A 26,428-nucleotide genomic window follows, 5' to 3' on the forward strand; every position below is an offset into this window, starting at 1 on the left:
CCATTACAGATAGAAATAAAAAAAAAAACAGTTGACTGTAGGAGAAGGGAAGTTTCTGGGGTGAAAGAAATGCTTTCTATCTTGTTTCAGGTGGTGATTACAGGAGTGAATAAAACTGTCAACATTCATCAAACTGAACACATTAAATATCTGTGTTCTGTTTTATATTATTCCCTCACAAAAAGTTTTTAAAAATCTTCTGTTCAAACCTCCATTTCCATAAGGCTCATATTCTTCTAAAGTAAATTTCGTATCAATAATGTCTTTTTTAAATTGTCATACATGGTTGGTTTAAAAAAGTCGCTCTGCAATATCTTCCTTTTTCAGTCCACATTGTTAGTGGATTTAGTCAAACTGTTTGTGTCTTTCCTTCCAGATTATCAGGGCCAAAACTGAACAAAAACCAAAGCCAGTCCTGCTGACCCTTAGATGAACCCCTGGGTCTCCATGGACTGATGCAGGCAGTGATTCATCACAGAGCTGCCTGCCATCTGCTGATTAGTTTTTCAGTCATCCTAATCAAATATAAGCTTATTTAATTTTTATAATAGCATCTTAAGAAAGTGCACTGCTCAGTTTGCTACAATTCAAATGTATTTACTAGCTTAGAAATTAAATGTGAAAAAAAACCTACCATTTTACAGGCGTCTTTAGTTTATTTCAATCTCCCTTGACCGTCAGTTTTCAAGGACATTGTCTCCATTACTAACCCACACGATGAAATGTGTAACACAACAAAGTCGAACTCCACTATGTCCCACAAACCAGGAGAACCAGAAAACCAAGAAGTCTTGGTAGTTCTTGAAAATAAAAAACAGGAAACTAACAATGTTGAACTCAAGGGAATTAAAAAAACAGAGCAATAAATGGGTGAAGACAAGACAATTTTAAAAGAGAAAGACAGAGAGGAAAGAATTAAGTAGAACATGGGAAAACTCTTCTGTCCTCAGTTCTGAAATCCTTAGAGAAGTTTTAGAGGGAATTAATCAAACTTTCAGACTAATTGTGGTCAGCATTTATAATTAACATCAAGCTATAAAAGTCCTAAACAGAAAAATCTTAGCTAAAAGCCTTTTAGAATCATAGGAAGTATTTGGCCGTTTAGTGTGGAGGGAAAAAAAATGGAAAAGATTATCTACTATGGAGGCCTAAAAAAAAAAAAAAAAAGACTTTGATTGTTAAAATCCACACAGGGATGACTTTCTAGAGTTGAAACATTACAGCATTTCTGTAAGCAGTTACAGAAAATTCAGGCTATTGGCATGACAGACTAAGCACATCCTAGTAAGCTGAAAGCCACACCAGGGATCATTATTCATACAACTCTTCAATGAGTTTTTTTCTGCGTCAACTAACAATCCCCTAACTTATTTTTGACCTAATACAAAACTGACTTAAATAAGTGTTATAATATTGGAATAACTAACATGCTGTGGGACTTCAGAGAAAACTGGGATTCATTCCTAATTCAGGTGGAGGGCGGGAAACTGCGGAGTATTATAACAGGGTGGCTTTTATGTGAGCCTTCAAAGAAGGACAGATCTTGGACATTATTTGTGTTGATCACAGGACACATATTCATGAAAAATTACAAAATTTTGATCAGCAAAAGGAAGAAAACTAGTTCCACAAGAAACAACTCAAAATCTCACTAATTGGAAGAATTACGATTGTGAACATTGACTTTTTTCTATAAGCAAGACATGAAGACTTATTATAATAAACATATAGCTTCTGGCACGCTTCTCTTAATATGTGGTAAGCATGTTTACATCTTCCTGGTATTTATTTTCAGGTAATAATATCTCTTCATCTGTGTATATATTAATTTATTAACCAATTATTTTGTGAAATTTTTAAAATTTCCAATTGTTAATACAGACATCTTGGAGTAGGCATCAGATTATTTATGAAAAATTCCTACAGGTGGAATTACTGACATACTGATATGATTTTTCCTCTATTTGTTAACTTGCTCTGTTTTACTATATAACTCCCTTGACTCTACTTCTCTGTCCAACTACTGCATCATTTCTTTGATCCCCTTTCAAGCAAAATAACTCAAGAGCTGTTTATATTCTCTACATCAGTTCTTCTCCTTCCTTTTCTCCCTTATAACCAATCAGTGTCTTCCCCAACCAGTCCACCAAAACTGCTCTTGTCCGAACAACCAGTGACACTCCTTCTCTCCCATTTTGTTAAATCCCACGGCAAATATCATCCATCTCCTTACCTGATCATATAGTAGCTTGTGAGATAATCATTCTCTCCTAGAAACGTTTTCTTCCCTTGGATTCCAGGACACCACACACTCTTGGTTTCTCTTCTACCTCATCGGCCACTCAGTCTCCCCATTCTATGGACACTCATTCTCCATGGTGATCTCATCACATTTTGTAGCTTTAAATACCATCTTCCTGCCAATGAGTTCCAACAATTATCTGTGGTCTAGTTCTCCCTCCTAAATTCCAAAGTCAAATACCCAAAATCACAAACATGGCAAACTTAACACGTCCAAAATTCAACTCCTGCTTTTTACTCCCCTTGCTTCAAAAACAAAGCAACCCATCCCATCCAGTCTTTCCCCTCAAATGGTCATCCTTCCCGTTGCTCAAGCCTAAAACAATCCTTCTTGATCTTTTTTCAATCTTCACCACTTTTAGTTCAAGAAATCTTGTTGATCCTATCTCTAAAATGTATCTAGAATCTCACCACCCCCACTTCTATGACTCAGATCCATTATTTCTCCCCTGAATTATTTGAAGAGCCCCCACTATTCTCCTTGCTTTTGCCCTTAATCCCTGTATCTATTTCCCACACAGAGGCCAGAGTGATTCTTTTAAAATGGAAGTCAGATCTTGTCATTCCTCAGCTCAAAACTACATGGCCTTTCCATTTTTGCTTGAGTAAAAGCCAAAATTCTTACAACGCTTTGTACATCCTGCACTCTGTGCAGCCCAGCCACGTCCCATGTATCCTCTCTGACCTTGTCTTCTAGTTTTTTCCTAGCTTTCCACTCCAGCCACCCTGGCCTACTATCCCTCTGAGAACTTATCAGGCATGTGATCGCCTCAGGGCCTTTGCATTGGCTATTCCATTCATCTGCCATGCTCTTCCCTTTGATTTCTTCATGGCTCAGTCCCTTAAGTCCATCAGCTTTTTACAGAAATATCACTTTCCCTGTGAGGTCCTAATTGACTTCCCCTTTTGAAAGTGTCCCCACCCCATTTAGGAATTTACTTCTTCTCTACTTTTCTCCACAGCATTTATCAACTTTTGATGTAGTGTATATGTTATTTGTGTAATATGTTTGTTTCTCTTGGTCCCCCCCCAAATCTATCTATAAAAGGAGGAATTTTTTTCTCATTCATCCAGTGCTAAAGGAGGGTCAGCATAACAGGTTCATATTTATGCTTTTGATCTAGACTTTCAATTTGCTTATTTGCTTCTCAAGAAATGAAGGTATTTAAATAAGTAGATATGCTGGAGAAGCAATTAAAGGCATACTATTGGCAAAACCACTGACAGGTAAAAAAGGCAAAACGGTGTACTGGTCACCAAGGTGCTCCTGATGTATCAATGTAGAGATACAGGACTGACTTAAAATAGGAACACATCAATGGAACAAGGAACATTTTAACCAAAAGCACAAAATCAACTTACTCCACAGTAAGAAAGGAAAGGATGAAGTGACAAAGGCATTCTACACTAGGATACTGATTGAGACGCTAGGCAACTTGGTGAAAACTCATCACAATTAACTTTGAGAAAGTGTCAACGTATATTGGGGAAGGCAGCTGTCTTTGAAAAGGTAACAAAATCTATGGAGGCTCCCAAGAAAATGAGATGTATCTAAAAGTTTACAGAGTTCACCACCCTCCTAAAAACCTATCCACAGATGACCATGAGCCAGAGATTGAGAATCCTAAGTAAGAAAAAACCACCCCACTTAAATATTATTTCAGCATCATGACAACCACTTGGATGAAAATGATGCCTAGATGAGAAAGTAGGTAGTTGCAATATGAGTTATAATATTTTGAATGAATATAAAGTTGAAGTTTACTCCACTAGAAGAAAGAGAATCCAACTGCTATGTCTTAAATGTTAAATTCCTAATAAGTATGTAGAATTACGCATCCCAAAGTTACCTCGGTGAATGTTTAAATTGAAAGTTTCTTATCTGAACTTAGTGTAAATAATTTTATATCAAGTTTAAATATCAGAAGGAAGACTATTTAGGTATTGGTAATTTGACTTCTTGTTTTTCTAAATTGAAACCAGCACACATTCCATCCAAACAATCTGAGCTATTGTCTCTGGCTTCTGTACAACTTTATCATTAGCATCTTTCATATAAATAATTCACCAAAATGTCATTAATGAGTCTTGCTTCTCTACCAAATGCCCATTCTCTCTCTACCTCAGAATCCAGAAATAATTAAAGGAAATTCAGCTTGGGTAGTTTTTCTCGCTCAGCTATATCGCTGGAGAAGGATGTGGTAAGGGAAGGGAGAGGGTCTTATTTACATCTAAATATAAACAGCTCTTTATTCACTGAGACCACTCACTGCACTGTAAGAATGCTAGTGCAGAGAGCATCTCTGTTTAAAATCTTCTCCATACCTGATATCTGATGCCAATCCTTAGAGTGATAAAAGGCCACAAAAGCAAATCCAGAGGCACAGAATTTAAATATAGTCAGTCCCGAAAGGTCTCTCTGGTTGTTCTCTGTTCCCTGTTGCCACTCATCAGAGAACGAATTTACCAACAGCCATCAACCAAGCACATCCAAGCTGGATGCAGGCCAAGAACAAGCACTGTTGTTGAAATCTGGGCAGCGAGGTGGAAGGGTGACCGGTGCACCAGTTGGATGAAAACATGCGGGGACTCTTGAGCAGCAGCTGGAGGAAGTTTGGACATGCTGGCCGGGGGACGTACGAGTGGTTAACTAGCGAACCAAGCCTACCTCTTCCAGAAACTCAGCTGCAGGTCTGTACCTCCGACTTATGCCTTTTCTTCCCAGAGTATCTTTGTTAGCTTTAAAGCCAACGATGCCTTTATTTTTAGGAAAACTCAGTGGCATCATTTTGCATTACAGGTGTGACAAAAATGACTTCACTGAGTGGCATGGTCTAAGGAGCAACTTAAAAGAATACAGCAAAAGTTGTATTCTTTTGACAATGATAAATTCAAGTAAAAGTTGCCACAAATATATTCTAAGAATATCTAGTATATCAAATATAATCAAAGAACACCTAAAACTAGGAGTCAACAAATTTTTATACTTTGGGGTTACAAATTTGTTCTCTGCTCAGGAAGCAATGTCTACATATACAAAAAGGAGAAACTCCCTGGGGCTCTCCAGCTGTTTCTAAGAGTTTGCAGAAGCCAAGGACCTTACTTTAGGAAGGGCAGCAGAGGGTTAAGGAGGTTTTGCCTCTCGCTAACAAATGCAGCTGCTGCTTTGCTTTGTCTGGGAAATCACCAAAGAAGTCACAATCTATGGCAGCATTAAAGAGAAATATTTGTAAAAACGTAAAAACTCAGTTTTATGATCAGCAAGGAAATGAGTGATACTGTTGTCCTACAAGAAAGAGGGAAACAACCCTATGTTCTTGTTTTCTGGAAAATCAAGTGGTATTTAAGTTCTCTAAGACCACGTTTTACAGAAAAAAAATTATACACACTTACGTATATATATAATGAGTAGTTACATTTTTAGTTGGATATTTCTTTAAAGTATTCCCTGAACAGCAAAGTCCTTGAGTTAATATACACATCAGAGAAACACTAAAAGTGAAAAAAAAAAAACACTTTGAGAGTTGTGAACAAATTGGAATATTTGACTAAAAAAGACATCCTTTCTGCATTAAAAAAAAAATCCATTAGCAATTTGAACCAATTTATCATGAATCATTAAATAAACAGATTAAGGATACCATCATAAATTTGCTCTAGAGCTCTGTGATCTCCTAACTAGAAAAAAAGAAGAGTTCTTTATCCCCCCAAATTGTCCTAATCTGCTGGGTTAGGTAAGGCTTTTAGTGCCACTCGACACTTGGCCAAATGGAACTCAACCAATGGAAGTGTCAATCACAGAAGGGGACTGTAGCATCTCCACTTTCACAAATTTTGCAAGTTAACACCGTTAGTCGCATAACTGTAAACAAGAAGGTCTATTACATAAAAACTTTTAAATAGAATATTAAGTTTCTTTACATTCTCTGCATATCGAACTTATGAGTATAATAAAACATTTAAAATTTGATGCCCACCATTGTTTATAAACGATTATCATCCACATTATTGAAGGAGAATGAGGGAAAAAAAGCTATGCAAAATGATCCGTGTTTATCAAGCCTGAAGAGTGACTGTTTAAAGTATTAAGAGATAATAACTCTAACATTTTAAATAATTCATCTAAGGGGAGAAAATTCACACAGTTAAATTGCTTTTTGACTCCGACTTGATTTTGTAATAATTGTAGTAACTTTATTTACGAGTTCATCTATTCTTACAGATTTTATAATCAGGATCTGTTACATCACAACAGATTAAGAGTTCTGATAAACCAGATTATGCATAAGAAACAGAATTCATAGTTCATTGATTCATTTAAGTCTCATGCCAATGCTCCAAAAAAAGATGTTCTCATTTCCATTTCATAGAGAAGAAAACCCAGACCCTTAGGGCCAAGTGAATGGTCCATGGTCATGCAGGTATCAGAATGTCATATTGGAATCCAAGGTCAGAGCTGTCAAACCCCAAAGATGATGCTCTGCTTCCCAAGAAAATCCTTAATTTTTATGCACTTTAAACTAAAACATATTTTTTTTTCCACTGGAGGTTATAAGGATTGAACCCAGGACTTCGTACATGCTACGCACACATTCTACCACTGAGCTATACCTTCCCCTCTCCACAAGCTAAAATAACTTAACTCATATCTTACCAAAGACAAAATATCTGGCAGTGTAAATATTAAATAAACCATTTAACTTTGAGTCAAATTAACACACCTAGTTCTAAATTCTTTGGGAATTAAAAAAGATTATAAAACAACACTAGATAAGCCATTCTCTTAAGAAGTCAAGACCAGCAAAACATTTGTTTTTTCGACCAAAATCAAGGCAAAATCCTAAGCTCTCATAGGTTTATTATTTTAAGTTTTATCTTAAATCCTTAGATAAAGAACTTACTATGTTGTTTTTTAAAAACCATTATAAGACTTTGCACTGTTTCCTTTTCCTCCGTAGTAGTGGGAACTAACATTCACACTGTTGCTGTGTGTAGTATATAACAGAAAAGCTTTTCAATACTTCATTACTTTTTAGCTTTATTTAAGGCAATGTCAAAGCAATTTGGAACAGGACTTATTTTTTCATATGAATTTTCTACCTTGCTGTTGAAGTATTTATTGTTTCATGCCTATTGTATTATTTACTCCATCAAGAACCATCATCATTCTTGTAAGCTGATACTATAAAATCATATCTTTTTTAAAAAAAAGAAAGAAAAAATCTTTTAAGTTGCTTAAGAAATTATCTGCAATTCTTTTTATTGAGAGTTCAAAATTCCCATATTTATCCTACCAATATTGCAAAAACAAACTGAGGGAATTTCAAAATCTCAGTCATTATAAGCATTGGCTATCAGTGGGGAGGGTATAGTTCAAATGGTAGAGCACATGCTTAGCATGCACAAGGTCCTGGGTTCAATCCCCAGTACCTCCTCCAAACAGAAATAAAATAAATCTAATTACCTCCCCCTCATAAAAAATGAACAAAAGCAAAATAAAGCATCAACATTAAAAAAAAAATAAGCATTGGCTAGTTGGCCATCAAATCAAATTTCAAATGTTATTTATATGAGATATGAGCACATAACAATGTCAGATTTTGCTCCAGAATTAAAGAAGTAATTTCCGTATGATCCTTCTGTGGCAAGAAAACCTTATTCTAATGTTTATTTCTAAATGTCTAATTCTAAATAAAATAAGGACATAAACAGTAAGAGTTCTCATTCAAAGAATGAGTGATGAGCCTGCCAACTAAAACTTATTCTCGAATTTTTATTTCAGGGAAATATTGTAAGGTATCCTGGTGTATTTTGACATTCTGAATTCGTACTTTATCATGTAAATGCACTTTATTTCATGTAGGCTCAAGTTCGTTGGCATCGATGAGTGATTAGAGTGATTTTTAGAATGAGTAATGATGGTGAGAAGAATGCACGGTGAAGACAAAGACTTAGAAACACAGAGGTCTTCCTTCCCCCATGTCCTCATTCAGTTTCCTTCGCAACCTCCAGGGCACCCGGAAGATAAGTTCCACCAGGGAAGATGTGGAGCCCTTCCTGTGCATCCTTCTTCCAGCCACCATCCTGCTCTTCCTGGCCTTTCTGCTGCTTTTCCTGTACCGCCGCTGCCAAGCTCCTCGGCCCCAGGGGCAGGTGTCAGGCATCGACCTCCCAGAGCAGCCACCTGCCAGGGAGGGGACCGACTTCCTGCCGGGCTTACCGTGGAGCAGTGAGCAGGACTTCCCCTACTCCCCGCTGCCCCGGGGGGCAGCCCTCCTCCCTGCATGTTCACCTCCTTCCTATGAAGAGGCCACCAGGGACACCTCTGGGGGAGGAGGCCCCGGATGCCGGCCCTCAGCGTGAAGAGGGTTCACCTGGCCTGCATGAGCAAATGTAAACTGCTCTTGTAAACCACTGAAAACCCAGCCCTCAGTCCCTCGCAGAGCCCACCTGAGAAGGGGGACCAGGGCCTCTGGACCTAAAATGCTGCTATTCACTGGCGGACACCTGGATGAAGAGGCAAATGTCAATCTCGTTCATACATTTTCAAGTTCTTTAGGGAAAAAAATCTCCCCAGGTTGTTGTAAAGATTTCTATTAACATATAACACCCCTGAGAAAAACGAGAAAGTTCTATGAGTTGAGGGAAAGAAAAAAAAATTACTAGTGAGCATAAGAACCAACTCTGAAGACAAAGAAAACAGAAGAATGTAGATAAGCCAAAGATAATTGCTTTTGCCACCAAATAAAACTTTCTTCCTTCACGAGTTTTTCAGGGCTTCATCATTTCACTTCTGTGTGAGGGCTTCAAGATGCACAGAGAGTTCTAGAAGGCGGGAAAACCACCTGTAGAGCTGCCGTGGTCAATGGTGGTGTTGTAAATAATGGCGAAATATGTTTCAATATTAATAATGAAAGAACAGACATTTGCAAACACTTTCGTTAAAAAAAAAAATAAAGCTCTCCAAAAGTATCTCCTTTGGAGTGTCGCTCTTGCTTATTGTCTTCTGATTTGCTTCCTAGAAAGGGACAAGGATTTGGCTTAGTCATATGGGAGTGTCTCACCCCAGAACATTGTGGGTTGTCTGACCGGCGGGACAGAGTGGCTGCTCTGACATGTTATTTTAGGGGACACTGTGACAACATGTGCCTTCACCAAGCAGCAGGAACAGAGTAGAAATCAGTTTTACGACGGAAAGTAAAGGTCAAAATCTTGGATCGCACGGTAAAGACAAGCACAGAGAAGCTCTAACGGGGATCTTATAAATCACAAAGTTCAAACTCTTGCTTAGCAGATGTCAAAACTTGAGCTCAGAGAGGTTAAGTAACTTGTCTGCTGTTAAATACCTCAAGAGAGGCAGAGCTGGAGCCGGAAGCCTGGCCTCTCTGTCCTGGGCTAGAGCCCCTTCCACAGTGCCAGACGGTCTCCCAAGAAAACTGGGAATGTGGAATTTCAGTCCCCACTCCTGACTGGGAGTCAGGGCTCTCCGAAGAACGGCACAGCTGAGTTTGGAACGGTTACAAATCTCCCTCTGTGATTTTCAAGTGGGCACATAGAGGTGGGTCACACACTACTTGGAGGGGGTCTATCAGGTTACCCACGGGGTCAGGAGGAGGCAGGAGGGTGACACACATGGTTCTTAAACTCTCGCTCAATGCTATAATTTTGGGGGGAAACTATTGTTTTCACAGTACAAAATGCAAAACTAAACCTTTTGATGGTCCAAAATGAACCAAAAAAATGAAGACTCTTTTTAAACCTTTTTGACATGAACATTTTTATGCTAGATATGCAATGGGATACTGTTTTAGAAAAATAACAAAGTAAGCCAAAAGAGGATATGTTACTTTCTAAATGTAATCCGATAGAAATAATAGTAATATATTTGAGGACTGAAGCAAAATACAAACTATTTGAGTGAAAACCAATAAAATTTCTTTCAGGAAAACTGTGCTGAACAATTCTCTAATGGTCTTTAAGGGAAGTAAATAAATGGAAATGAGAAACTAAGCAGACAGCCTTCTTTTTTTAACCCTAAGAATCTAATTCTGTGTGAGACATGTTGATTCTTTCCCGACTGCCATTTCTTCCTTTTCCCTTGCTAGCAGAACCTAGACTTAGTTCTGGGATCCTGGGGCCACCTTTGAAAGGCAGATCAGATCCTTCCTGACACCAGGGGATGTGTCATGATTGTTAATCATAGTGATCTCAATTCCTTCACCAAGGGATGATTTGGTCTTTGAGCCCTAAAGGGGAGATCTACACAGGAGGAGAGGCTTGGTTCCAAAAAAGACTGCCTCATATTAAAAATAAATGCAAAATAAATACTCTCCCTCTTTGCTGGATGTCATGCATCTGCATGTGATACCTTGGGCTGCTACAGCCATCTTGTGACCATGAGGCAACATATCAGCCAGGACTAGTATTTGAGCGTGGGAGAGTAGAAAGATGGAAAACACCTGGGTTGATGACATTGCCGAGCAGCTGAATAACCTGCAACTGTTTCTATTCTAATGAGAGAATACCTTTCCTACGGTCTGAAGCCATTTTTAAGCCATGCTTGTTACTTCTAGACAAAAGCATCCCAATTGCCACAATTTCAAAGGCTATTAAGGAAATGCATTGCCATGTTTAAAAATATTCTGGTAGACTTACTTCAAATAAGTATATAACGCTAGGATTCAGTTAAGATGTTATCAGTGATGTCACTAAGGAAACACTTACTCTAATGGAACCAGATGAAGCAGTGAAGAAAATAAACTATTAACCAGGGACTGCCAAACTACAGCCCCCAGGCCAGATGCCACTTGCAACCTGTTACAGTACATCCTGTGGGCAAAGACTGATTTTCAGATTTTGTTAATAGTTGAAAAAAATCGAATGAATAATATTTCACGACATGAAAATTATATAAATTTGAATTTGAGTGTCTAGAAATAAAGTTGGAGCACAGCCACGCCCACTTGCCTACAGCTGTCACATCAAAGTCAAGCAGTCACAACAGAGACTGTATGATTTTCAAAGGCTAAAATATTTACTATACAGTGCTTTAAAAAAAAAAGTTTGCTGACCTTGCTACAGACCAGCAAACTTCAACGCTATTTGCATGGTAGAATTACCTGAGGAACCTTTAGAAATACTGATATAAGAACCCATCTAGACCAATTAAATAGAATTTAATAGACCAGGTGATTCTAATATAAAGGCAAGCCTGAAAGCCATTTCTCTAGGTCATGTGAGTGGGTACAAAATAAAGGCGAGCATCAGCATAAACAGATGGAAGGTAATAGGTTTAGAGAAAACTCAATCTGTAAAGCTAGCTTTGAGCCATCATTTATAACCCAACATTCCCTGTAAACTCTTCCCCAAAACCAGCAGCCTAATGTGCGTCTGACGCCAATTCAATTCACGAAGCAGGATTTGCAAGCAGCATATTAGAGCAGTGTAAACAGTACATCCCTGTTTAAATGTTGACACAGTCGGCGCACACGGGTAGTCCTGTTGTTAGCACTCCAAGACAGACAGCGAAACTGAAGAAAATCCACAAATGAAAGAACCAGACTGTTAACAGCTAAAAAGTATCTGGGGAAGCAATCACTGTAGCCAGAAAAGATTGAGAATGGGAGGGGGTATAATAGGAATGGTGATTAGAATGTAGACATTTTTACTAAGTTCTGCAGTGGACCAGAAAATACCACTCAGGCATCATTTTATACAAAGGAAAAGGAGTGCAGTTTCCAGTCTGGCATGTAAGGAGCGTGAAAGTCATTCCTCCATCTTAACAACAAGAAAAATCCAAACAAATTGAAAAGCCAACTCTTTTTAAATCTATCAGAGAACTGAGGTCACAGGGCAAACCACCGGCCCCCAAATTAGAGAGACAGACAGGTACAGAGAGTCATGACTTACTGGAGCAGAAATTCACGAGCAGGAACCTCCTCAGGACCCAGCGGCGGGTGGGGAAAGCCGACCTGTAAGTGGGTTGCTGGAGCTCAGAGTAGACACTTCTGAGGCCTAAAAACTCCAGAGAGACCCCACATTTTGTGAGTTTTGCCTCTAGGAGCCCTACCAGATGCTGACCGCGGAGATCTGGGAGAAAATCTTCTCACGCTTCCAGTGGGAGGGGAAGAGGAGCCATTTTGAAATGTGCCAGAGCTTTCTGTTCTTAACAAGGTCTGCCCACAGGTGAAGCTGTTTTACCAGGGCCCTGCCTGCTGGGGTCTCATCAGGGCCTGACCTGGGGAAAGGAAATTCTCAGCTCCAGCTGCCTCTGGTCTTATACTGGGGGACGGAAATACCCACCTCCAGCCCCTTGAGCCATCTCCTTCCAATTAAGGGGGTGGGGGGAGAAAAAAAAAAAAAAGGCAGAGAAGCACTTGTGAAGTTCACAGCCCAGGAGCACAGGCTCACTCAAGACTGAGACCCAATCATGAAACAATGAAGCATTTTCCCTTCCCCCACACCTAACCATCACATTATTAAAGGCCTATTTACTGCCTCTACATCAAGTTTACTTTTCAAGAAAAAATTGTAAAGCATACGAAAAGGCAAAAACTACAGTTTGAAGAGACAAAGCAAGCATTAGAAATAGATTCACATTTGGCAGGAATGTTTTGGGAATTACCTGACCAGGAATGTAAAATAAATATGATTAATAGGCAAAGGGCTGTAACGGAAAAAACAAAAAAACAAAAAAAAAACCAAAAAAACAGACCACATGCAAGCACAGACAGGCAATGCCTGCAGAGAAATGGAAATTCTAAGAAAACACCAAAAAAACAAAAAACAAAACACCCACAAATGCTAGAGACCCGAAACATTGTAACAGAAATGAAGAATGCTTTGATGGGCTTACCAGTAGACTGGACACAGCTGAGGAAAGAATCTCTGAGCTTAAGGAAATACTAATAAAACTTCCAAAACGGAAAAGTAAAGAGGAAAAAACTGGGGGTGGGGGGTGGGGAGACTATCCAAGAAATGAGACGACTATAAATGGGGTTACATACGTGTAATGCAAATACCAGAAAAAGAAGAGGAAGAGGAAGGAACAGAAGAAATATTTGAAGCAACAATGACAGCAAATTCTCCCTAAATTAACGTCAAACCACAGATCCAGGAAACTCAGAGAACACCAAGAAAGAATAATGCCAAAAAACACTACCCCCAGGCGTATCATACTCAAACTGCAGAAAATCAAAAATAAAGAAGAAATCTTGAAAGAAGTCACAGGAGGGGAAGAAAAGCCTGACCTATAGAAGAGAAAGATGAGAATTACGTGCGTCTCAGAAACCACATAAGCAAGTGGAGCAGAGTGAAATTTAAACGTTCAGAGCTAAAAACACCAACCTGAATTCTGTACCCTGCAAAATTATTCTTCAGAAGTGAAGGATAAATATAAGCTTTCTTAGACAAACAAAAACGGAGGGGATTTGCTGCCAAAAGACCTGCCTTGAAAGACATGTTAAAAGAAGTTTTTCAGAGAGAAGGAAAATGATATGGGTCAGAAACTTGAATAAGAAAGGAAGAGAATTAGAAAAGGAATAAGTGGAGGTAAAAGAATCATCTTTTTTTATTATTCTTAATTAATCTAGCAGATAACAATTTGTTCAAAATAATAATAGCAAAAATATGTTTGATTATAGTTTATGTTTAAGTGAAATGAATGACAGCAATGACACAAGGAACAGGAGGGAGAAATTAAGAATATTTTGTTATTATAAGGTACTTGCACTATCCATGAAGCAGCACAGGGTTATTGGAAAGTGGACTTAGATTAGTTGTAAATGTATATTGCAAACTCTAGGGCAACCACCTTAAAAGGGTTTTTAAAAAGTGTAATTGATGTGCTAAGAAATGAGAGAAAAATGGACTCTTATAAAATGCTCAATTAAAACCACAAAAGCAGGAAAAGAGTGGAAGACAAAAATAGGAACAAAGAACAAGGACAATGACTAGAAAACAGTAAAAAAAAAAAAAACAAAACCCAAAACACAGTAGCTATTAATAATCATTTTGAACTTCAGTTGTCTAAATACACCAATTAAAAGACTTTGTCAGAGTGTATTAAAAAACAAGACCCAACTACATTTTATCTACAAGAAACCCATTGAAAATATGAAGACACACATAAATTAAAAATAAACGCATGGGGAAAAATATGTCATGCTAACACTAATTGAAAGAAAGCAGGACTAGCTCTATCAGTTTTAGACAGAGTAGATTTCTGAGCAAGAAAAACTTATCATACATAAAGATGGGGAGAGGGGGAAAGAATTATAAACCATGGCCAAGTAGGATGTGTGTTCAATGAGCAGGGGACCAGGTGAATTCAAGGAACCAGTATCAGTTCCTAATGAAATGATCCGGAGTTTTTATTCATTAAAGACTGCTCTAAAAGCTATCATTTATCAGCATACAACATGAAAAGCACTGGGTAAAGAGACAACCAGGCATTACCTCTTAGAATCCTTAAAATCGTATCAAGTAAGTACCATATGTTTGTAAAAACAAAGAAACAGATTCAGTAAGGCTGAATCACATGTCCAAGGTCACATAACCAGAAAGTAGGAGAGTTGGGATGGAAAGCCAGACTCCTAAATTTGGGTTTAAGCCTTGAAGGGGGTACCTTCTTCTGACCTGGCAGAGGGGTGGCTTTGTATGTGGAAGAACGTAGACTACAGAATTTGTGACTATGGCAGGATTAAAGCCATGGTAGGTCCAGAAACTAATGCCCAATTCCAGTTCACTGGTATTAAAAAAATTTCACCTTTTATACTCTCACAAGTAAAATGAACCATGTACTGGCCACATACAGAGGCGTTGCTATGATTGTCCTGTACTTCAAGTGCAAGTCCAAAAGAATTCCAGCTATAAAAGCAACATTAATGGATTCCAACCTGTCTCTACCTCATCCGTTAAGTTCTCATGCCTGGAAAAGCTAATGTCAACTCATCAAAAAATATTCAATTTGTACAATAAATATGAACCTGGAAAAAAAACCCCCATATTCCTAAAACATTAAATAAACAAATACATAAAAAACAATCTAAAGCAAAAATTTATAGAATGTATTTAAATATGAATTTATATTACTATAAAACCTATATTTATATAAATATAAATATAAGAATATAGAATAAATATATATATAAATAATATAATATGCAAATAATCTTTCTTAAGTGTAAATATAAGCCAGTGATCCACAAAGTCAACCCCAGGGGTAAGTAAGGAAGAATGGGTGTGAGACCCTAAAACAGGTTAGGGGACTGGGAAGTCCATCTAAATAAATGTCCTTCAAAGCATGATCTATGCAGTAGTCCTGGCTTACAAACTATTTGCTGCCAGTCTGAGTTAAGATAATTAAAGAAATTGACATAAATGTTTAGAAATATCATAGGAGTCTAACATTTTTACAAAGTCCATGCACATGATCAGTGGATTCATCTCACTGAGCATAGTATAGACCAGTTAAATAATTGTTGAACTTGTGGGTTAAGAAGCATGTAGTGAGCTAAACCAAGTCATGGGCAGGAGAATCACATATTGGTTTATGATGAACCAGAATTTTTTTTTTTAAGGGAGAGGGTCCCCCATCACAGATAGTTTGAGAAGCACTGATCTAGAAGGTGAGAAGTCCCAGGCATTACTGTTCAACTTTTCCTCGATCTTGGAGTCAATTCTTAATCTGCCACTGAGCCCTCCCATGTTTGGAACTCATCATGAACATTCAGACCCAGACAAACTCAGGTGTAGAACTGCCTGGGGTGACCAGTACTCGCGGCCCACAGACATGCTGAGAACTGACTGGTTCGCAGGTATATGCTCACGACTAGGGCAAAGTGGCTCCTCTTCTCAGAAGTGGGAGCATTGAACACCTCTGTTCTAAAAAAGTCATTAGGGTGTTGAGTCCAATTCCTATCAATTCTTTAGTCTGTCCTAATCAATAAATAATGTAATAATTTAAGACAACAGCAAAAGTCCCATACACAAGAGTTAAAGGGACCATCTTAACTATCCCAAGTTTTTAGGAAATGGTCCTTCAAGTGATATATTAGAAGCATTTCCCCTTAGCCACATCAAGGATTTAGTTTAAGAGGTTTTTGAGAATGTGAGCTACCTAGTTGTGGTGTATTTGGTTATCTACTTTTACTTCAAAGCGTAAACCTTTTAAAATCAGTGTGGATATCCCTGTCTGCTTTTATAAACACTCGCCACAGTCTCAGAAGTTCTATCAGCCCCATATTGATTAGAATTGATGTTTTAATTTTTAAAAACATTCCCAGCTTTAGACTTTAGCTTTCTTATCATCAGCCCCACATTCAATAAACGAATCTTCTTTTTCTGTGGCCCATGAGAAGGGTAGGTCACAGGTGCTTCTAAAAACACTTAATCACTATCCATGTGTCTGACAGATTCTGACTGGCATTCATTCAACATTTATCAAGCAATTATATGTCAGGCACTGAGCCAAAGTGCTTAGTGTAAATGGGGCTTCATAGGTTGTTTTGTGTCTAAATAATGGATGAGTATTAAAATTCTCACCAAAAACCAAAGGAGAAACCAGGCAAAAGAAAAGATTACATTTTCTGTTAGAAAACCCAGTTGCTACCCATTTTATACTTATCATATGTGAGATAGTGGTAACTATAAAAAGACCAATATTTAATTACATCGTGAGTACAAGAGTGACCTCAGAGTAAATGACCTGATGTATGTAAATGACTATAAAATATGTGAAGACTGAGACCAAATTTTATACATTACTGAAGCCCACCAACACCTACTGCAGCACTATATGTAGATGATTTATCAGTAACTCTTCCAGTTATTATTCCTGAAAAAAAAATCACCTCAATTGAGTGGCACAAAAAAACAACTATTTTATTACATGTACAGATTCTGTGGTACTGAAGAGACAGCTTATGTCTATCCCGTGACCTCTGGGGCCTCAGCTTGGAAGCATTGAGGATATCTAGAGGTGACTCAGTGGCAGTGGGCTGGAGTCGTCTGAGCCCCTTGTCACTCACATACGTGGTGGTTCATGCCAAGCTGTCTTTGGAACATGGTATATTACTTAACGGTCATGAACTCATTTGGAAGAACAGGGAGTCTCTAGTGAAAATCTGACATGAAATGAGGACTAATGGTCCCCAAAAAGGAGGTGGCACTAAGTAAAACGGGTTGGACAATACTGGTGCATCTGGTCCCTGCTGCCTAAAGCCCCAGGAACAAACTGGCCTTGGAGTAACCACATCTTTGCTGCTGCCTGGGTGACACCCAGCATCTAGCTTTCCCAGTATTTTAAACTACATCCCCAGTACATGTCTCATTAGAAAGTGAATTTTTTGTGAAATAAAGATTTATGTCTCATTTGTAAAAAAGAAAAAAAAAAAGGGGTTTCCCCTCAGAAAGCATTGATACTGTAAAAGGTATGCTACAGATGAAAAGAACAACTGATTTCTTAAACAACAATGTAAATTATTTCCTTTTCCTCTTTTAAAAAAAACCTTTCTGTAAGGTAAAATTGTATTCTCAACTTTGCAAAGTTACCTAAGCAACAGATCACATCTCTTACATAAGTTAAAATAAACAGGCTATTTAAAAAAAATAAGTCAAAATTCATTATTTAGCTTTCACTAAATAATTCAAACTTAATTCAGCATAATAATAGATTTTCTATAAACACTAGAAAGTGTCATGTATCCGCAGGCCACTGCACACCTGTTTGGGCTGGGAAGGGGAAGGACAAGAGAAGGCATCAATTGCTTTAAAAGCACTAGGCCCATACAACAGGGTATCATTCAGCAATAAAAAGGAATGAAGTACTGATATGTGCTACAACATGGATGAATCCTGAAAACATTACACTGAGCGAAAGAATCCAGTTATCAAAGGTCACGTATTACATAGCTCCATTTATACGAAATGTCCAGAACTGGCAAACGAATAGAGACAGAAGGCAGATTAGTGGTCATGAGGGGCTGGGAGGTTGAGAGTGCCTGCTAAATTGTGCAGGGCTTCTGGAGTGATGGAATGTCCTTAGATGCTGATGATCGTTGTATAACAGGGAACATATAAAAATCACTGAATTGTATACTTTAAAACAGTGACTTTTGTGTGAATTATATATCAGAATAAAAGTTGTTAAAGCACTAGGCACACCCACTCGGATGGCTACAGTAAAAAGGTCAGATAGTAACAAGTGCTGGTGAGGATGTGGAGGAACAGAATGCTGAGACCCCACTGGTGAAAATCTAAAATAGTGCAACCACTTGAAAAAAAGTCTGGCAGTTCCTCAAAAAGTTAAATATAGAGTTATCATGTGACCCAGCAATTCCACTCCTATGTATTTACCCAAGAGAAATAAAAACATACATCCATACAGAAGCCTATACACAAATGTTTATAGCAGCATTACTGTTTATGATAGCCAAAAGTTTGAAACAACTCAAATGTCCATTGACTGATGAATTAATAAACAAAGTATTTACTCAACTGAATATTTTTCAGCCATTAAAAGACATGAAGTACTGATACAGGCCACAGTGTGGATGAACCTTGAAAACATCTGCTAAATGAAAGTAGCTAGTCATAAAGGACCATATTTTATACACTAAGGTCTACATATTTGTATCCCCCCAAATTCATATGTTGAAACCCTGATGTGATGGCATTAAAGAGGTGTGGCCTTTGGGAGGCAATTAGGTCATGAGGGCAGACCCCTCATGAATGGGATTAGTGCCCTTATAAAAGAGACTAGGGAAAGCTCCCTTGCCCCTTCCACCAAGTGAGAGTACCATAAGCAGTCTGCCACCAGGCAGAAGCCCTCCTCTCACCTTGCTGGCTGGCACCCTGACCTCAGACTTCCAGCCTCCAAAACTGTAAGAAATAAATTTCCGTTGTTTACAAGCTGCCCAGTCTGTGGTATATTGTTACAGCAGCCCCAGTGTACTAAGACACTGTACGATCCCATTTATAGCAAATGTCCAGAATAGGCAAACCTATAGAGACAAAGAGCAGATTAGTAGTTGCCTAGGACTGGGGGATGGGGAATTGGAGAGTGATGGCCAGGAGGTTTCAGTGCGGTTTCTTTTTTGGTGGCGGAGGGGGGATGATGACAATGTTCTAAACTTCACTGGTGTGATGGTTGCACAGCTGTGAATATATGTTAAAAACTGTCGCATGGTATGCTTTAAATGGGTGAATTGTATGATATGTGAATTATATTTCGATAAATCTCTTTAAAAAATGAAGAATAAATCTAACTGAAAACATTTAAAACCAGTAGGTCTGGCCACTCACTGTTACCACTCTCTCCCACTGCACCTTCCCAGCCAGTAAGGGCTGGCGCGATGACTCAGGTTTGGGGCTCATTTCGGTTCCCTGAACTGTCGAGAAACCAGGATAGTTCACGACTTTCTCCAGGGATGACTGTACCCCACCAACTTCCTCCCCTTAGGGTCCCTGACCGCAGTTTGGGATTGAAGCCGCCCTCTAGGCATGAATGCAGCCCCTCGCCCCTGGCTGGGTCCTGGGACCAGCCCCTGCATGGAGCACTCGGCCCACAGGGCTGTGGACAGGGTCAGATTTGGCAGGATAGTGCACCCCACCCCGGCCCCGCCCCGCCCTCCTGCCTTTCACTCAAGGCACCCACGAGGGCGGGCCGCGGTCACGTCCCTCCCCTGGAGTAGACCTGTCAGCAGAACCGGCTCCCCGCACGGGTGGGGCCGCGGGAGAGGTACCCGGACCGGTTACACCAGAAACCCCAGCAGCCAGTTGTTCGGTCCCCCTCCGCCCCTGGCTACTACGGTAGACGTCTCTGTGTGCCTGTTTATTAAGGGCAGGGGCAGGAGAGACCCCTAAAGAAAGCCGGCTCAAACGGGCCCTGCCGACCTGTCTCCAGGGGATACCCGCAGGGGAGCTGGCGGCCGGAGCTGCCCAGGTCGGGATCGCAGTCGCAGCGCCCCCTCCCGGCCCGGGCCGGGCGGTGTCCCGCGAACTTGGGGTTCCACTGCGGGGAGCGGGGCCGCACGTCCGCGGGGCGGGGACTCGGGGACACGCAGGCTGGGCGGCCCCGAGTGGCCCGGGCTCAGCCTCCTTCCCGGCGCAACTCGCCAGGCTCTTTCCCCGGAGCGTCGGTGCCGCCCATGGCCGACGTGCTGGAGCCGGACCCCGGGGCAGCCGAGGCCTCGGAGGCCCCTGCCGTGGAGACGCCGGGCTGGGAGGTCCCGGAGAACGCGGGCCCCCAGGTAGGCGCCGCACCGGGGCGCGGAGGGTGCGGGCTGAGGGGGTGGGGAGCGCGGAGCTGTCTTCGGGCTGATTTGCAATGAGGCCGAAGAGTCCCATAGATCGAGGTAAAAAATACAATTTTTAAAAATGCTCCGAGTCCCTGGCCGCATTGCTGCACAAACGGGACAGTTCGACCGGTGAGCTATAACCCCAGGTCTTGGCCACGTCTCAGTTTCTTTTCGGGGGGTGGGGGGGATCGATCACGTCCCAAAACAGTCCCGGCAGAGGAGGCTGAACAGTTGCTTGCTTTTAGCCCGAATTGAACCAACTCCCCCCATCCCTGCATGTGGGACGGAGGCCGCCGGCGTCTCTAATCCCAAGACCAGAGTGGCGCGGGAAGGGCCCTGCCCGGCGCGCGCCCTGCCCGGCGCTAAGAAACCAGAACCTCAGGCCCGACCCCAGGGGGACGCAAACCCTGGACAGGCCTTCCCAGGAGAACCCGACACAAGGCACCTGTACTGTTGCTTCTCACGTTATGCCTCCTTAGAATTGTTTCCCCAAGTTTTCCCTGTTCCATCCTAGCCCGGAAGTTATGAGATCCGACATTATGGACCAGCCAAGTGGGTCAGCACTTCGGTTGAGTCTATGGACTGGGATTCAGCCATCCAGACTGGCTTTACAAGGCTGAACAGCTACATTGAAGGCAAAAACGAGAAAGGTGAAGGCAATTTACCTTGTAATTATATATACTGTGTTGTGCTTGAAACCTCTGGCTTACTGAGTTTTCGCTTACTGAAGAAATACATTTTAGAATAGAAAAATAACCAGATCGTCAAAGACTTACTGTTTGAAGACGAGGACACAGCTCAAGACCCTTAGCAGCGTCTAGAGGAGGGTTAAGTACTGGGTAGTGCTTTTCAGCCTCTCGTCTCTGTGATTCTGCTGGATGAAGTGGGCCTCTGTGTAACCAGCATTAAGGGCTTTTCATGGCTAAGGCTTTAAGCTCATTTGCTGACTAGTGAGGTAAGAGACATCAGGAGGCAGGAAGGGCCAAAGAACACAAGATCCAGTCTCAAGATCTATCTTCTGGTCTGGCTCTGATGCTGCTTATATTTTAACAGGTTACCTGGCCAATCGGATGTCAATTTCTGAATTGTAAAAATAATGAACTGGACTATGGAATTTATTAATGAGACTTATGAATAGCACAGAAAGTGTTTAATGTGGGCAGTGGAGAATTGCCATTTTGCCCTTAATTTTTTTAAGATGAAAATTATCTTAAAGGTACATATTTATGTTGAGTAAATCAGGAAACTCAAATCAAAAAAATAATAGATTAAGTTTTTAAATGTAGTCATAAATACATTAAATCTGCTTCCATGGTCTCCTTTGCATTTAAATATATATTTTTATGGCACAGAGATGAAAATAAAGATGACAGCTCCAGTGACAAGCTACGTGGAGCCCGGTTCAGGTCCTTTTAGTGAGTCTACCATTACCATTTCCCTGTATATCCCCTCTGAACAGCAATCTGATCCGCCCAGACCTTCAGAGTCAGATGTCTTCATTGAAGACAGAGCTGAAATGACGGTGTTTGTACGGTAAGTGGCAGATAATTTATAGCCCTGCTGACTGCTGGTTTTACTTGCCGGCCCTCACAGTTTAGCTTCTATGCAATTTAGCTTCCATGCTTTTCACGCTTCCATAAAAACAGAGCTAATGCATTTTCTGGTGTTTTCCTAGTAGCTTAGTTTTACTTGTTACTAAGTGTCTGTTTCAAGGAATAACTAATTCATTCAATGAGAAGTTTCTGCATGCCTGCCACAAATAAGATGCAACATAAAATTATACCCTACCCAACCCCCTAAAAACCGTGAGACTCCCCCTACCTGTTATCTAGTTAAATCTGGAGAAAAAATACCTTAAAATTGTGAATGGTACCCTCCTCCCAACTTCTAGGTTCTGCTAACCCCTCACTTTTCCCTTTACTCTGCCAGCCCACAGGATGGTGGCTGCTTCCTGCAGTGATTGCCTCTGTTGGTTTACTGGTTCCTTTTTAGTTTTTCAGATCTCCAATACTTGTTCAACTCATTCCTTATATTAAATTCTCTCAGTTGGTATTAAAAAAAAAAAAAACAAAACCTCGCACAGTACATGATAATAGTCTCGCACATTAGAGCCCCTTTAGTCCTCTCTTTCTCACCCTCTCTTCACCACCAACCTGTTATAAGACTCTCTACTGCCTCGACTCTCACTACTCGTCCAACCCCCGCAGCTTGGGACCGCCGCCCCGCGCCTGCGCTGTCTCCCTCCGCAGGGCCCTTGCCCTTGTCACTCTAGGGCAGTGCTTTCCCATGTGACCCCCGCAGCGGCCGAGTGCTGCGCAGTCTGTTCCCTTGAGCCTTGTTCATCCTCTGACTCTCAGCATGTCACTCTCCCGTCAGGCCCTTCCTCCCGCTGCTCTCCCTTCAGCGGCGCCTCATCGACTCCACACCCCGGGGAATAGCGGTTGATGCCCGCACTGACTCACCCTCGCGTCATAGCAGACCTGCTCTGGGCGATCTGTTCACAGCGCTGCAACTATCTGTGGCCAGTGACTCTCAAATTTTGTCTCCAACCCTGATTTCCCTGCTTGTTGGGGATGGGGGCGGGGACAGCGGATAAAACTCCACAGCTCTCAGAATGAGCCTTCCCCCAGTTCCCAAACTTTCTCTGGTCTTACAGAACCTGTCTCGGTAAAGGGCCTCATCAACCTGACAGCCTGCCCAGCAAGGACCTTCGCGGTCAGCAACATCAAACACACCCTTTCCTGACAGCCAGTCCCTGGGTCCGGCCCATTCCGCTCAGAAATGATGGTGATTCTGTTCCCTCCATCCCCACCGTTACCCTCACCTGGTGGGGCCGCACCTGTCATCTTTGCTAGCCCGGTGCCGGGCACAGTGCCTGACACTCACTAGATGCTCCGACGTTTATCGATCTCATATCTTGACGTTCCCGCTTCAAGAGCCTCCCAGCTGTTCTCTCTGCCCACTGGTCTCCCCCTCTACCCCGCCCTCCACTCTGGAACCCCTGACCCTTCCTACAAGAATAGCACCAACCCCCACCCCCTTCAACCTGCTACTCCATTTACAAATCTCTGTTTGTTCCCCCTTGCTTCAGTGTGACATTCGGACTATTCACCTTGTACACGTGCCTTCAGAATGTGACCCAAACTGTCTCCCTGTGGACTGTGCTCTCCTGACCTCCCGCCCTCAATGTACAGCCCTCGTTCTTCTACACCTCTTTACCTTTGACCTCAGGCAGGTTACTCAGACTTCCCTTGCCAAAAATCTCATCTGTAAAATATGTGTGAACATAGTACCTACGTCTCTCATAGGGTTGCCATGAGGATCACATGAGTTAATTTATGCAAAATACTTGAACATGGTATTACTACCAGCTCTAGCCCCCTCTTTTTTCTCTTTCTGGAGAGCCCATTTTCATCCTTCAGGACTTAGATCCAACGGCACCATGTCTGTGATGCCTTCCTCGGTTTCACCAGTCAGCCAGCCACTCTGTCCTATTATTTAAATTCTAATGACCTATTTATAGGCTGTAACTTCCCCAGGAATATAGCAACATGTTACTCTGTCCACATCCTTCAGCTCCTAGCGTGCAGAGAGGGAGGCTCAACATGTTTGTATCCTGAAAAAAAGCCATGGAGAGATCATTGCAGAACAACATGTATTCAGAGGACAAAGATGATTTCTAAGTAGGAGGCTTAGTATTTGATTTCAGGGAAGAAGTGGGGTCTGAAACAGATTTCCTTTAGGCAGAACATACTAAGAGTTGGCTATTCCTTAAGGACATAAATAATAAATTTGGAAGCCAAAATGTTTCTTAACATGTGGTTCAGAATTATCATTATCAGTCAACATGATGAAAATTACAGAACGGTTTTGTCCACTTATCTTCAACGTTTTACTTTATATACATAGTACCCTATACTGATTCAACTGGGATTTAAAAGGCTCTGCATTCCAGGAATGATTCTAGATGTCTGGGAGACGTTGAATAGAAGAGGCATGATGGTTTGTACCTTTGGGAGCTTACATCTTCTCTGAAGAATGGTAGGAATGATCTTGTCCTTTGGCACATTGATAATAAATCTTGTGCTAAAGAAGGCATATTAGGAATGTTTCTGTTTCTGTTTTTCCTGTTCTTAATCTTCAAATTCATCATGTTTACATGTGAGCAACTCAGATAAGTCAGTGTGCTGTCATGATTTAATCTCGGGGTATTTTTGTTTATCTTCCTTAAAATCTATACTTAAACTTTTATTTTCCCACTTTTTATTTAAATCTTTTGACTATCTTTTCATCCCCAGCCTTGTAGTAACTTGCTAACTGGCTCCTTCTCTCTGCAAACTAGTTCCCATCTCTCTTCCTATATTTTTACTCAGAACTGATTGAGTTACTTTTCTGCTCAACATCCTTTGGAATAATCTCAAAAGGCCTTAGGATGATATATAAGGTTCTTCCATCCGGCTGTGACTCACCTTTCTGACCTCATTTATGCCTCACTGTGAAAATGCTTTGTATTTTTAGACTTCTGTTCTTTTCTTATCCCCCCAACCCCACTTTCTCTGTCCAGCAAAACCATCCTCTACTCCAGACCCAACTCAAAGACACACCTTACTCCCGATTTACTCATATCCTCAGTGTTCCCAAGCACTTTGCTTCTGCCTCTGTTAAAACTCTTCTCAGGCTGTCTAGAGAATATCCATCTCTTCCATTAGACTGTAAGTTCATAGGGCCAAAACTATGTTACATTCACCTGTAATACAGTGCCTATCCTTTCTCCAAGGAGAATAAGAAAAGGGGAAATATTCGATACAGAATGAAAAATCTGGAAGGGAGGCTGCTAAGGGAGTTTTCATGTGGTCCTCTGACCAAGAGCATCAGCATTATCCAGAGATTGTTAGAAATGAAGGCTCTCAGGCCCCAGCCCAGACCTCCTGAATCAGCATTTTAGCAAATTCCCAGGTGACTCGTGTGCACATTAGAGTTTGAGAAGCACAGAGTTAGAGCACGAGATGGTGGAAATTCCAAATCTACCCAACAGATGGGACGTACGCCTCCTCCTGGGTCCCCCCAGTGTGTGTGAGATCACACTAAGCCTGGGACCCAGAGGAAGGGAATGGTCAGTTCAGCTGTCAAGAGGGAGGAGCTTTGAAACGGCGCTCCTTCCAGGTTTCGTTGTATCAGCTCTTGTTTTTCTTCTTAGACAGACGTTCTGTATGAAACTCACTCATGGTCACTTACTTTCTCCTTTGTAGGTCTTTCGATGGATTCTCTAGTGGCCAAAAGAATCAAGAACAGCTCTTGACATTAGCAAGCATTTTGAGGGAAGAAGGAAAAGTTTTCGATGAGAAGGTTTACTACACTGCAGGCTACAACAGTCCTTTCAAATTGCTTGATAGAAATAATGAAGTATGGCTAATTCAGAAAAATGAACCCTCCAAAGAAAAGGAATGAGAAAATGAGAGGAAGGTTAATCGCAAAACTTCTGTTTAAGATAGACATCAACGTTACCTAGAAGCGAAATGTGTCTGGCATCTCTACCCGAGAGTACTGCTATGAATTAAGCTTATCTCCATTGTGCCTTTTTAATGCTTGAAGCTTTAGATACACAGATAACAGGGACAGTATTCTATAAACATGTAAGTCGGTCTTTATTTCTATGAGGCTCCAGGGAAACACATTACTTCCCGTTTCTTCACTGTATCACAATCATGTTGCCTTTTCTCTGCTTGGATTTGTGTCAGTTGGATGTTACCCACCTCAGGATATTATCAATAAAAATGTTAAAGATTTATCTCCCAATACCCAAGAGTGTTGACAATATTTCATGACAA

General features: G+C 40.9%; 2 protein-coding genes and 1 pseudogene across 2 annotated transcripts; all 3 read left to right on the forward strand.

The window, feature by feature from the left end:
* The first annotated feature begins 4,715 nt into the window (after positions 1-4,715).
* Positions 4,716-9,200, forward strand: SMIM28 (small integral membrane protein 28). The gene is made up of 2 exons (XM_032485028.1): positions 4,716-4,992; positions 8,314-9,200. Exons 1-2 carry the CDS (start codon positions 4,882-4,884, stop codon positions 8,662-8,664), a joined length of 462 nt encoding a protein of 153 aa, XP_032340919.1. The 5' UTR covers positions 4,716-4,881; the 3' UTR covers positions 8,665-9,200.
* A 5,809-nt stretch (positions 9,201-15,009) lies between these two features.
* Positions 15,010-15,242, forward strand: LOC116665392 (annotated as a pseudogene).
* Positions 15,243-20,134: 4,892 nt separating this feature from the next.
* On the forward strand, positions 20,135-26,398 carry HEBP2 (heme binding protein 2). The gene is made up of 4 exons (XM_032485027.1): positions 20,135-20,552; positions 21,115-21,250; positions 21,953-22,133; positions 25,850-26,398. Exons 1-4 carry the CDS (start codon positions 20,451-20,453, stop codon positions 26,046-26,048), a joined length of 618 nt encoding a protein of 205 aa, XP_032340918.1. The 5' UTR covers positions 20,135-20,450; the 3' UTR covers positions 26,049-26,398.
* Positions 26,399-26,428: the final 30 nt, after the last annotated feature.

Source organism: Camelus ferus, chromosome 8 (assembly GCF_009834535.1).
Source record: "Camelus ferus isolate YT-003-E chromosome 8, BCGSAC_Cfer_1.0, whole genome shotgun sequence".
In the NCBI taxonomy this organism is placed as follows: domain Eukaryota; kingdom Metazoa; phylum Chordata; class Mammalia; order Artiodactyla; family Camelidae; genus Camelus; species Camelus ferus.